The following is a 14,130-nucleotide window of genomic DNA, read 5'->3' as shown; positions in this document are numbered from 1 at the left end:
AGTTTTATGTATTTTCCATAGCATTATATATATCATACATTTCCCATATGTACATACTATATATACTATATACTGCATCTATAGACACTTCTTTTAGCGTAACTGACATAATGGCAACACCCTCGTCTAAAAGTATCCTCACGGAGTAGCTGGCGTTTGGCAGGATGCTGCAGCCTGCAGCTACTTAATTTGTCAGCTAGCACTGGGCGGTTATATCATCGCCAGTATTGGCTGCCACATTTGGATGCACAATGAGAGTGCCAGTGGTCGATAGTCGATAGTTGCAGTCGTTGCATACGCGGAATGCCACCAAAGTTGACTGTGGAGCATCGCAACGATCTGGAGCTGGTGACTTTCACTTTTTTGCATTGGGCGCTAATTCGACTGCTTCGACGACTCCTGCCAGCTGCATGAGGCACACAGACACAGTTCAAACTCTGTGCGAAAATTTGATTATGCCATGGCGTTGGCCACTTCCGCCAAATGCCAAAAACCAAACCGAAAACGAGTTCATTTCCGAATTTCAATTTTATTTCTTTCTTATTTTTTTCGATTTTTGTCGCGCGACTTTGAAGTCCAATGTGAAGTTGAAGTTGAAGTTCATTGCGCAACGCGGCGACAGCAGCGCCATTGAACAGGAAGTGCAGGAAGTCGTGCAGGATGCCGTACCATTTCGTTATATTATCATTTCGTTTTCGTTTTTCTCTCGCTCATGCAACATGTTGCAAGTGCTGTCAAGGCGAGCGCACCCAGCCTGTTATCGCACTTCTCGTTACACTCTGAAAATTTTTCACTCCATCTCTTTTGCCATATGAATTTTTATTTGGCTTTTCAATTGCTGCACATCAATTAACGAAAAAAAAAAATAAAATAAAAAGAGAGCAATATGGCATATGGTAAATGGTTTGAAGCTCAGAAATAAAGAGAAACATTCAAATAATATGATAAATATTTTTTTTTAACAGTGTAAAATTGCATATGAAAGATATTTTGTAACATGCATTGCATTTCATGGATTTAAATGACTTTGTGTAATTCAATTTTGCACAGCTATCAATTTAAGCAATTTATTTTACTTTAACTAGTTTAAATATTATGGGAAACTTTTTAAAATATTATTTAATATTATTTTAATAATATTTAATCAAATATTAGATAATGAAAATAATACAAATGTTATTAAAATTATTAATAATATAGTTTTCAGTTAATTAATTGTAAATATAAATATTAAAATAAATATCTTCAATTTTGTATATTTTTTATAGCTTAAACTTTGCTCGGCGTTTAAACTAAATTTGAATGCTTCCTTCCTGCTGTTGCACTCAACCGGTCTCACGGTCTCGTAGACGTAATTTTATTTTATTTTATATTGCTTTTTTTTTTAATTTTTTTTATGCCATTCTTGCGTTTGCCATTTGTTGAACAGTTGAAGCGATAATTTCATTATTATTACTAGGCTTTTTATTTCTTTTAGTATGAGCTGATGTGCAATCAGTCGAAACTGATGGCCTGTTTCAGACGCAGTCGTTCGTTTAGCGACCATCGACCTGGTTGGCACACAGCTTTGTGGTCAAAACAAATTAGTGGGAGCCAACGTCTCGACTGGACGCGACTCTCGGAAACTCTGCACATGTTGCATGAGTTGTTGACAAGTCGATAAGCAGCACAATATAAAACAATTGAATTGACAAATTGTAGATGTTGCATGTGTGCGAGAGGGAAGCATAAAATGTGTACACATGCATATGTTTGTGTATGCATATATGTATATGTATAAATAAATATGAAATAGTATTTAAAAATTTCAAATTAAACCTCTTGGGATCTTTGGCTGCGGATTAACTGTGACTTGTGCTTGGCCGGCAAGCCAGCTGCAGCTTCTCGACTTGGGTTCAGTTCACAGTCGCTGCGCGATTATATGCCAACTGCAACGCTTAATGCATGAAAGACCTTTTTATACCCTGTAGAAATAGTTGACTGAGAGTGTATTAGTTTTGTGTGGGTGTAAGGAGGCAATAAGAGAAATATGCTCTCTTCTGATTTGCTTAATAGATAAATACTGGAATTCAGTTATCGTCGCTTCTCTTTTGTTTGATATGCTTTCTTTCATTTACCTTCTGTTTTTTAGTGTATCTTCTATAATCTCCCTTCTCTCTTTATCTTCCATCTCTCTTCTTTTCCACTCCTCTTCTGTTCTCTCTTCCTCTTCTTATTTGTCTCTTCTTTGATATTTCCTCGCTCTCTTTGCTTCTCTTTTGTGTCATCTACCTATCTTAGCTTACCTCTTTTAATTTACCTCTGTTAATTTATATCTTCTCGACTTTTCTCACTCTTCTCTATATATTCTCGTCTGTCTGATTCGACTGTCAATCTATCCGTTTCTTGACTTCCTTTTCTCTCTACTACCTTCTTTTCTAACTAGGCTCTTTCCTCGACCTTCTCTTTATTCTCTCTATTCTTATCATATATTTTCGGCTCACTAGTTTGTCTCTTCAGCTTGAGTCGCCAGTCTACCTTCATTCGATGATCTACTCTCTTCCTCTTACATTCATCTCTCTCAGATGCCTTGAAATACTCTCGAAGTAATGACAAATCAATTGCACAGGGTATCTGCTAGTCTAGCTACAATCTTCATCAACTCGTTATTGTGTTTTGATTTTTATTTGTTTTGGCTTCGTTTTCCACTGCATTTTCAGCAAATTTACAGTTTGTTAACTGCGAGTACATACATATTGTGTTTTTTGGCCAAGTTTTTCCATGTTTTTTCATTTCGCAGTTGTCGGCGCCCATTTCACTTTTTCGGTTAGATAACCGCCTTCCACACAGCTGACCAGGGTAGGAGCAGGCGCAGGCGCAGGAAGGTGACCAGCAGCAGCAACAGCAGCCGCAAGCAGCCAGCAGTGCGCTGCGTAGGACAATGACAGAAGCCGCCGCCGTCGCAGTCGCAGCTATTGTGCCAGCTTTTGGGCCCAGTCATTGCCAACGTTTGCCCTCGTTGGCTGCATAACTTTTGCAACTGACAGCACAAGCACAAGCTGTCTGCCGGGCAGCCCAAAAATGAGAGCAGTTCATGTCACTTGGCCTGCGGGTCGCGAGGCACATCTTGCCAAGATTTTGGCCACTCGACGAAGCATTTCCATGCAGTTCAGTCTGACTTTGTTGCTGCCTCCTGCTGCCCCCTTGACATCGCCTTTTGGTTCAGCAGCAGTGAACTGCGTGTAAGATAAAACAATTAGCCGAGGTATTAGATAATTAAGTGCCGAGTCGCGCACTCTGAACTCTGGAGGCTATTTCTACTATATGTGACAAGGTTCAAGGCTGTTGCCATAATTATTTGCCACATTAATATCTAAATAACTTCATTTTACTCTAAGTACATACAAATATAGTTCAGGGATTGCGCTAATTGGAGCTAGAAATTTGATGAATCAAGGTGTGAAAGCAAAGCAAAAAACTCTTCTTTGCGGGGCTTGATACACAATAATATTAAATGATAATAATAATTTAATTAATTACTTTTTTAATATTTATTTATTTAAAATAATAATTTATATTGATCAATTTTTCGCTATATAAATTTATAGAAAATTCCTGACAAAAATTGATCAAATCTTGAGCATAATATTAAAAAACTAATAAATTGTATTTGATAATTTATAAAATATATCAAAATATATTAATATAGAATATGAATAATAAATTTCCTTAACTTCAGTTTTAAGTATATATTCTTAATTCAATTTGCAGAGCCTGAATACGGCATCCAATGTCTATGGGATCTTTGCATTCATAGAGGTGAACAAAGGAATAGAAACAGAGATGATAATAAAATCAGACTATAGATAGACACACAGTCAGTTGGTCAGAGTAAACACAGATAATTGGTGTCAGATTCTTGTTGTAGCTTCATCATATCAGCATGCTCTCCTTTGCTATATTCATATAAATAATTCATATTTTGCAAAGTTCAATGAAAATTCTATGAAATATTTCGTAACATTTTCTAAGAAATTAAAAAAAAAAAAAAATCTAGAAAATTCGATAAATATAATTATATAGTAAACCAGCAGATTAAAACCAAATATCAATTAAATTGACATAGTCGCTTAGCCAGATGCTCTAATGAGTCTTATTCGCATGCTGTGCAGTTTTCGCAGTTGAACAAATTGTGCAAGCCGCTTCAAGTTCGTTGCCTAAGTCATTTGTTTTGGCTATGCCATGAAAGTGAAGAAAAACAACAAAGTGAACCACAACAAATCAAATGGCCAAATGGTTGCAATTAAACACATTCATGCCGCCAATTTAGGCAGCCGGGTGCACATTGCTGATGCAAGCAACAACAACAACAACAAACGCATTGAACCCAACAACTGCCCCTCAACTGAGGCCAAAACTGAGAGCTGCCAAAAACAAAAAAACAAAAACAAAGACTGAGTTAAAGTAATGCCTCGTAATTTTTCAACAGAGCGACAATAGTAAACGACGACGACGACTCTTCGCCTTGCCACTAAGAGCAGCAGTGCCAACATCGAGTGCGAGGCGCTCTCAGTGAATTTTCTTTAAAAGAGCCGCACAGCCAGATTTTGGACTACAGTTCGAACGCAGTCGTCGCCGAGGAGCCACCTCCAATAAGCCAATAAAGACAACAATACAAAGACCGTCCCACCGCGCCCCTCTGTTTCACAGATATTCAAGCGCCGAGCGAAAGTCGACGCGCGCGTTACAGTGAAATTAGTGCATGTGTTTGTGTCCATGTGTGTGTGTATGTGTGTAAATTGTGACCACAAAGAGTCAAAATATCAAAAATAAGATATAAAACAAAAGCGAAAAGATTCGACAAAATAAGTTGCAAGTGCTCAAGCAAGGAAAGTTGTCTCTAGACAGCAGGCGATTAGCAGCAAGCGCTAATCTACAGCTACACAGCCACAAGCCGACGTGCAAATACATTAACAACAACGGCAACAGTCACACACACACACATAGAAGATGAAGGTAAGTGAAAGTGCTGCGCGCCAAATATCCAAAATTAGGGCAATTTTATGCAACATCTCCACGAAGATGTTCCAAGGCAGAAACAAGTTCAAGTGCAGCCGAAAACTTGTTCCTCGCACATGCTTCAGCTACTATTTCATTAAATACGGTAAAACGCATCCAAAAGATACAAAATAAGAGTTCGATTATGTAAGGAGGCAAGAGCCGTTGCACTTGAGGCAGCTACTCAATGGGTCGTTGATGCATGAACAGCATTTGAATCGAATATACACATATGTATACACTCTCATAAATATATATAATAGATGTATTCACTCAAAAGTTCAACTCTTCAGATTATGTCATGTATATGCATGTATGTGTGTGTGTGTGTCAGCCATTTGTCAGCCCAGTTGAGTGAGTGTGAAGGTAAAATGTCATGCATAATTATTATGTCAGATGTTGTCTAGTCTCTTTCTTATTGCTGTTGTTGCTTTCGTTACTGCTGTCGTCATTGTTGCGGCTTTCGAAACTCGTGTAGAAATTTTGGTGCCTAAAAGTGTTGCGAATATCTGAGCAAAGCAAAACGTCAGCAGACCACATGTTAAAACAATTAATACGAGCATTACTCTACGTATAAACAAAACATAAACCGAAATCTAGGCAGAGGCAAAGGCAGGCAAAGACAGAGGAATAGCTCATACTCTACTTACATAAAAATACGTGCCAAATATAGATAACAACCCAAAAAACTCTAGCTTAAAGTTAATCAACAACTCATTCATAGCAAACATTAACAAAATTTTATATTCTATTTTTAAGAATTTCTTTATTTGAAGTATTTGATTGGAAAATCCTATATAATTTATAGAGTTATCTAAGAAAAAATTAAATTATCTAAAAAAAATTAAATTATTAATAAATAAATGATGAAAATAAGTTGTATCTTTTGTATATGTATATGTTTCATGATGAATTCATATTAAAAATGTCGTAACTACAACTGTTAAAGCATGCCCGATATGCATTTATAACTAAATTGGGAAGTTAATCGATTTCAATTCAATCAATCAATTTAAAAATAAAAACTATTCATCAATAGAAGCCACTTATAATCTAAGTATTCATATATAAATATTATTTAAACAGATATATGCCAGTCCCTTTAGTGCTTGATGACATTTTGATGAAAATTATAGAATGTTTATAAAATTTTAATTAATTCAAAGCACAAAGACGACATATATTACTCAATCCACAAAGAGAATGTCAAGACTTACATCATACAAACGTAGAGTTAGAGTATTTTAACTGAACCTACCGCAATTACTAAGTGAAAAACGGAGAATACGTGCCGACAGCGCACGCATATAAACAAAATATTATTATTTCTTTATTTTGTTAACAATTGAGCAACATGCAAATTGAATAACGCCCAAGAAAAAGCAACAACAAACAAAGTGATGAGGCAGCAGGGCAGAGAGGTAGCAGCAGCAGCAGCAGCAGCTGAAACCAAAGCCGGCAACACTTTCACTCTCTTCGAGACGCTCGAAAAGACTTGTTTAACACTCATTCGTAGACGCAGACAGCATACGAATGCTCTCTTGGCCAAAATAAGTCAAGAGAAGCCAATCACTTGGCCAACATTAGAGTTCAATATGCCATTAAACGAATCGAATATAATTCCGAATAAAACCGAAAACAGAAAAAAAAAAAATATCATTAACCCAGTGTGATTAGCGTTGTGAAACGAATTGGAATTTTATTAATTAATTACGTTACGTCTCATATACACAATGGTTGTTATAAATGCAATTAAATACAACAGAAAAAATGATATAAATAAACATTGCAACAACGAAATAGCAATTTGAATCGTTGCAAACGCAATCTGAAATAAAATATAAAAATATTAAATTCGAGCTGCAGACCCTGGTCTGGGCCATCTATAGAGAATGGAATAATTTAATTTGAGCGTTTGTATGCAAATGGTATTACCAATTACTAAAGGCTAAAGCAATTAGGCTCAAACCTACATTTGGACTTCACAAATCACCAGCCTTTGGGCTGGGCCTGCATTCAAGAAACACTAAAAATATTATTTTAAATGTGGGGTTTTTTCTTTCATACTTTTGAGGGCGGTTCCGCAAGGGCAACCCAAAAGTGGAGTTAAAAATGAGAAGGCATTTGTCAAAATAAACCATTCATATGCAACTATAACATATATACAGATATCAATAACCCAATATCGACCACTAATTGTCCAAATTTCTCAAGTGTTACGCGACCCAAATTCGTTTTAAGAGTTTATCTTTTCAAACGTTTTCTTAATGTTAATCATTTGATTGAAATTTATTGCACAACTCACACCATTTAAAATAGATCAAAAGTCAAAGCCATCAGTTGATATATATATTCATCAAATGTGATTGGAATCATTGTTGATACATGTGAATAGTTATAGATATTCATATAAATGCATTCATTCATTATTTATTTACTGCTTCCACTTGAAGCAGTCGAAAGTGGTTTAATATTTTTCGAGGGCAATCAGATCTGAGATTAATGTTTCGATAGCAACGTTTCCCACTTGCAAATGCAAACCAAATGAAACCATAGGTAATATTAAATTTGCTTAAAGTAAACGGGTAAATACAGAATAAATGAAATAATATTTAATTTTTTTGAAAAAAAAAAAATAATAATAATAATTATATAAACAAGGTTTTTTATAATTTCAATAAAACAATATATATTAAATAATTTTAATTTAATTTTAATTTTTATAATTTTAATTATTTAATTTATTTGTATTCCAAAATATTTCACTTTTTTCTATTTTTACATATTCAAAAAATATATATATATTCATATTACATATTAAATATTTTTTGCGTTATTTTAATTAATCTCTATTATATTCCCCAATATTAAAACAAAGCGAAATGTTTTTAATATTATACAGCACGTTTAGTATTTTTAAAAAGACTCTCAGTATTACTCAATGGGTTCAAAATGATATATTTTTGAATATTCTGTTAATTAAAATATTATATTAAATAAAACATATATATTACAGAACGATTTTCTACAATATAAGCATATATATGTATAAATGTAGATATTATATCCATTTTTTCCTATTCCAATAAATACTTTAATTTAAAATACACCGAATATTTTATATCCAGATTATATTGTATTAAAATACTTTCCAGCAAATGTGGTTCTTTAAAGTTCATAAAATATATATAACTTGTCCCCAACTCAAGACAAAATTTGACAGGATTAATTATATGTGTAATATATAATTTGCAATGCAATGAACTTTGTTTAAAATTCAATTTAAGCTATTTCATATAATTAATTATGCACTCTAGACAGTGAATCGCCTCAGTTAGCAACTAGTTTAGTTGCCCTTACGCAATTCGTGTTGGTCTGTAAGTCAAGAGTTATGGCAATCGGCATGGAAATGAAGTCATTAGACAATTATCATATGTTCTGTACAATCGGACATCAACTGGATGCAGTCTATAATTAACGTATTCATTGGCTAAGCATTCAGCATTTAGGCAAATGAAACCATTCTGATAGTCTAATCGATTTGCTTGATGACCCATGAAACTGTTGTAAAACGCTGAGCGCGCACAGAGCTGACGTCTGATGGCGTCTCCTGCATCTACTGCGACCCTGCGTCTCCTGCGTCTCTTGCCTCAGCTGCTGCCGAAATGCGCTCAGCTGTGACCGCAACAAATACTTGAAACTTCACTTACTTTGCGTCTAATGCGTTCCTGTGTGTGTATGTGTGTGTGTGGGGGTTGACAACTGAATGCATGTCTGAAACATGCCACATGCCACCTGCTACATGCTACATGCCACATGCCATGTCTGCAACGATGATGCAACACAGATGACATTTCGGCAATTGAATTCAGCGCTAATAAAAAACTAAATTACCTTTGACTGATTATGCAAGCTGTCACTCATATCACTCACCACGTGCTCTTCAACTCTTTGCAGCTTTATTGCTTGTGCCTCTGCCTGCTGCTGCCTCTGTTCAGCCACGCCTATCCCGCCACAAGCAGCACAGCGGCGGACAAATCGCTATCGCTGGAGGACATAGATCTGGACAATGAGCAGGGCAAGAGCGTGAAGGACTCACAGATAGCCAAACGTTCCGGCAGTTTCGACTATGTGGCGCACCTGAAGTCGGGCCTGCTGAGCAGCATTGGCGGCGCCTCCGCTTCCATAGCCTCGGGCAGCTCGGGCAGCAGCAGCGGCGGCGGCGGCGGAGAAACCCATCATCATGACGTGGTGGTGCATGTGAGTAAAAGCACAACCCAAGCAGTTGGAATACTCTAACTAATCTTCTCCTTAGGGCAACTCGGTGGACTATGATCCGTGGTCGTTCAAGAAGTCCGTGCTGAACACCATCTTCCAGGCCGTCAAGGCCATTACCGGTGGCGTTACTGCTCTCAAGGGTCAGCTGATCAAGGGCAGCGGCTATGCGTTGAGCGCTAGTGGCAATCTGGTGGCCGCTTCCGGTGACAAGGTCACCGACGTGGGCAAGTCCATTATCAACTCGGCGCACGTCAACTCGCACACGTACGCCACGAGCCACTCGAGCGGCGGCGGCAGCGGGTTCATCCATCCATTTGCCAAGCTGAGCTCGCTGTCGGGCGCCTCCTCCGGTGGCAGCAGCGGCAGCAGTGGCAGCAGCGGCAACAAGCACTCCTCCTCGGCGCCAGGTCCCGTGCTCCATCATGAGAGTGAGTATGCCCGCCAGCTGCTGCAAAACATCAATTTTCTTGTCTTCTGAGACGCGCCTCCGAACGCAACTCGAGCGTTAACTATCCGCTAAGGTCATTATGTAACTCGCATACGCATTTATTGTCCAGTCCAACGGCTGTTGAACCACATGTACATATCTCTATGTATAAGCATCTATACTATAATTAAATCGCTGGCATAACCCAACATTGAAAAAGTTTAACAAGCGGCGGCGGATCGCGCCGAGCAAGAGGCAATTCGTGCCGTTCATTGACCCCGTTGCAGCATTTCCATTTCCATTTTCATTTCCATTTTCACTTTCATTTCGCTACGGCTCGAACCCGTTTAGGCCGTGTCTCGCATGCTTTAGCCTATTTCGGTTTGTTTTGACTCACTCGAACACACACACATGCACACACACACACTTCTGCTTCTCGTTGCAGCCATAACCACATACGAGATACCAACGGGTCACTCCAACTACGGCCCACCATCGAAGCCGCCAACCTTCAGCAGCGCCACACATCAGTATCTGCCGCCCGGTGGCTCCAACTATGGGGGCGTCAGTGGCAGCGCCGGTGCGCCGTTCACCATTGGCCACGCGGCCTTCGAGGCACCGCAGAGCAACTATCTGCCCTCCGCCTATGGACAAGATGGTGCGTAGTCTACTCCAGCCCACGGCTGCCCACTAAAACTGCTGTACATACTCTGTAAATATTTACTAATCCTGTTTCACTAATCCGCCGAGTAACCCGTTCACAATCCATTTTAACACTAATAATAATAACAATGACGAGACGTTGTCCAGCTACCTGTATTTGCTCCTCCTCCTAACGAGGTCTCACTTCCGCGCATACCCAAACAGATGAAAAGTGAAAGCATCCACTTGCTCATAATTTGTCTGACACAACTGTAAATACACAATCTTTGCAGACCAGCGAAGATTTTACAAATCACACTCCCCTACACTGCAAAAAAAAACTCAAGCAATTCGTTTAATAACTAAGCCATAACAATCGATCATCATTTATGTAAATTGTATAGAAATTAATTTTAAAAGATTATTTACTTTATTTAGCTTTAAATTAACAGTAAATTTTATAGAAATATTGTTTTAGGCCTTGAATTGAATTTGAAAACACTTGTATATAATCTACACTATAAAAAAATGTATATATGTAAAAAAAAAATGTATATATATATATGGATTTCTTATCACGCTAAAAACAGCTATGTTCAAGAAATATTCACATTAAAAAAAAAAAATATATATATATATATATATATATATATATATATATATATTGTTATGTATAATATTTAGATTTATTTTTCTTTTCAAGTGTAAGTTTTCAGTTTTATTTCAAAATTTTAATTCAAGCTAAAAGCTTATCATATGCAATGAATTAACATAAAAATTGAATTAATCATAATACACTGCGAGAAAAAATTTATTAATTTTTTTTCTCACTTTGTAATTAAAAATTCAAATCGAGCCAAACATTAATTCAAACATTTTGTATTTATTAGTGTTAAATAATAATATATTTCATTTAATTTTAGTTGAATCTATATACTTCATTCAAGCCAGCTCAGCTTAGCTCTGTACAAATTTCTCTCTCCCTCTCTCTCTCTCTCGTGTATATATGTATATCCGCCGCGCCATCCGGCACCACACCTTAACCCGTATGTGCCCCAACGTGCTCAAATCGATGACACACTTCTATTTGGCTTTAACTTTCAGTTTCGAGCGCGTCTTACAAATTTTAAATGGCGCATTGTGCAACGTTTATTGTTTTTTATGTACATAATAATGACAATACTAATGATAAATAAGTGTGTGTACAGTGTGTATATATTTTTAGATATAGTTGTATATGTGCGTGTGTGTGTATATAGTATGTCCAACACTTAGCACTCAAATGACATTCCAAAAGACATTAAAAGCGTCCACATGTCGCATACTTAATATTTTGTACATATTAATTATTTAATGGCTAAAAAGCGACTACCGTGGTCTAGCCTAGAAAGCCCTGAAACAATATTAATAAATATTTAAAATATCAATATATTTAATAAGTAAATATTTGTAGAGTTTTGTGTGTACACTGTACACATATATAGATTTAGATATTAAGTACTAGCATATTTGAACTAATTTGAAAATCTTAACTGAAATTTAATAATTAATATATAAGTATATAACTGCAATTTTCGGTAGAATCGGAATTATTGATCAATTATTGATATCTTCAGGGCTTAATCAATTATGCCACAGCTATATATATAAGTTATTAAAAAAGATATTAAAAGATAAAAAAAAGTCGAGAATAAAATACTCGAAATTATATATTCAGGGAACTTTTAAGCAACAGCATAGAGATGTTCGATTATAAATACGAACCTCTGACCAATTTTATATAACTATAACCATAAGTATATACAGATATCATTCTGTAATATTTAACTATTATATACTCCATTATTTCATCAACTAATGAAATACTAATAATGTATAAAAATTAAAAATCAATTCATAATAATATATATCCATTGAATACATTGTAATATTATATAAAAATTCAAATACAATTCATAATAATATTCATTATAATCAAGCATCAACGTTGTCTGTAAAAAAGTCAAACAACAACTCATAACACTCGCACAAACACACTCTCTCACACACACTCACAGATACAAAATGTAAATAGAAAACGCAAAGCAAATATTTAATTGGTAAATCTAATAAAATCTCACTCATTGCATACACAACAAACCAACACACACACACACACACACACACATACCAACACACACTCAATACACTGGCTGCAGTGACTACAGCCGGCACAGACGACTTCAACATCTATGGACGCCACAAGAAGCTCTCGGACGAGGAGGCGCGCAGAGCAGCGCTGCAGCTGCAGGAGATCTTGAGCATGCTGCCCAATGGAAAGACAGAATATACGGCATCCAAGACGGTGGCGTTGAATACAAATAGCGGATCCGATGACTCCAATGTGGAGCAGGCCGATCTGTACAACAGCTATGGTGTGCCGCTGCCCAATAATCTGGGCCCATTGGAATCTCTCTCTCACACGGAGTCCATAACGGCAGCCTATGGCCCCTCCAGTCAGGGTCCCGCCGACATTTACCACCAAATGGCCAAGCGGCCGCAGACAGCGGAGGAGGCGTACATACAGAAGCATCCGAATGAGGGCTACGACTATCCGCCTGCAGCCGCTGGACCACCGCCACCACCTGCTGCGCCCAGCAACAACGAGTACAAAGTGGACAACTATCATGCGAGCAAGAGCAATGCGCTCAAGGATCTGTCGCCCATCATAGCCGCCCTGGAGGTGGCCAAGCGCAAGGGCCCCAACGCCAGCAATAGCAACGCGCCCGTCACCTACTCCATTGAGAAGCAGGTGCACAAACAGGTGGCTCCCTTCCAGTACCTGCCGCCAGTGGTGCAGAAAACCAAATACACGTACAGTGCACCGCCGCCGCCCAGACCCGCCTACAGCGGTGGCTACAAAGTGCGACGCCATGTAGCCGCCCGGCGTCCGTCCTTGTCCCGGGCGCAGGACTACGATATACAGGATCCGCTCATGTTCAATCGCTTGCTGGAGGTGTAGACATAGGCCTAGACCCACTCTTCACACTATAGCTATATAGATTACTAAGTCATATGCAGCATTTATCGATAGTTTCGTCTTAACCTAATTTATTCATGTTATCTACATCAATATAGTCAACATGCATACATTTATATATACAAATATATACATATGTATATGTGTATATGTATTTATGAGGAACTCGCAGCTTCTAAAGCAATAAACGAGTTTGAAACCAAAGCACACGGCATGCGCATCTGTAGCACACTCAATTTGCACTGCTTTTATGTAAATCCCAACACCACTGCACCACCAACACTGCCATCCCCATCAGCACCGCCACCTGCCCTCCCCAAAAATCAGCCCAACCAAACACCACCTGGATGCTGGCTATCACAGCTATTCAACTCAAGCAAAACACATCTCACCTGACGCTCTCTTTACAGTCTACCTGCAGTAGTCGATGCGTAGCGGAACCAGCACTTCCAGCCCTCAGCCTGCCCTGGGCGTTAACTCTGGACCACGCCCATTCAATTTAACAGCACTTTCGACTCTATTTTAGTTCTTAGCAAAATGCTCTATCCACCCACTTCATCTCGAGCTGTAGATGTTTCACAACTCCTACACAAACTTTTCTATTTGGCTACGAATTCATCGAAATTATCTATCTTATTCTTAAGTATTTAAAATATTATTATATATATTAAACTAATAAATAACCGTTGAACTATATACACGAGACACACTGAGTTTTTCACTTTAT

The 14,130-nt window shown here is 37.7% G+C and overlaps 1 protein-coding gene across 2 annotated transcripts; it reads left to right on the top strand.

Moving 5' to 3' along the window:
• Nucleotides 1-4,584: 4,584 nt before the first annotated feature.
• LOC6572956 (putative lysozyme-like protein) lies at nucleotides 4,585-14,082 on the top strand. 2 transcript variants are annotated; one of them, XM_001999023.3, is made up of 5 exons: nucleotides 4,585-4,995; nucleotides 8,995-9,297; nucleotides 9,353-9,743; nucleotides 10,188-10,400; nucleotides 12,583-13,803. In XM_001999023.3, exons 1-5 carry the CDS (start codon nucleotides 4,990-4,992, stop codon nucleotides 13,383-13,385), a joined length of 1,716 nt encoding a protein of 571 aa, XP_001999059.1. In that variant the 5' UTR covers nucleotides 4,585-4,989; the 3' UTR covers nucleotides 13,386-13,803. The 2 variants fall into 2 exon arrangements, with proteins under 2 accessions (XP_001999059.1, XP_032583950.1); XM_032728059.2 differs by lacking the exon at nucleotides 12,583-13,803 and adding an exon at nucleotides 13,814-14,082 and having other exon boundaries at nucleotides 4,587-4,995.
• The last annotated feature ends 48 nt before the right edge of the window (nucleotides 14,083-14,130 follow it).

Source organism: Drosophila mojavensis, unplaced genomic scaffold (genome assembly GCF_018153725.1).
Source record: "Drosophila mojavensis isolate 15081-1352.22 unplaced genomic scaffold, ASM1815372v1 contig_16, whole genome shotgun sequence".
NCBI lineage: Eukaryota > Metazoa > Arthropoda > Insecta > Diptera > Drosophilidae > Drosophila > Drosophila mojavensis.
The sequence above is the reverse complement of the archived record's forward strand: the minus strand, read 5'-3'. Positions and strand labels throughout refer to the sequence as shown.

Excerpts from the sequence above, each read along its gene's own strand:
- LOC6572956 (XM_001999023.3), top strand. Across the intron at positions 9,298-9,352 it reads ATCATGACGTGGTGGTGCAT|GGCAACTCGGTGGACTATGA; the intron begins GTGAGTAAAAGC and ends TCTTCTCCTTAG. Across the intron at positions 9,744-10,187 it reads TCCCGTGCTCCATCATGAGA|CCATAACCACATACGAGATA; the intron begins GTGAGTATGCCC and ends TTCTCGTTGCAG.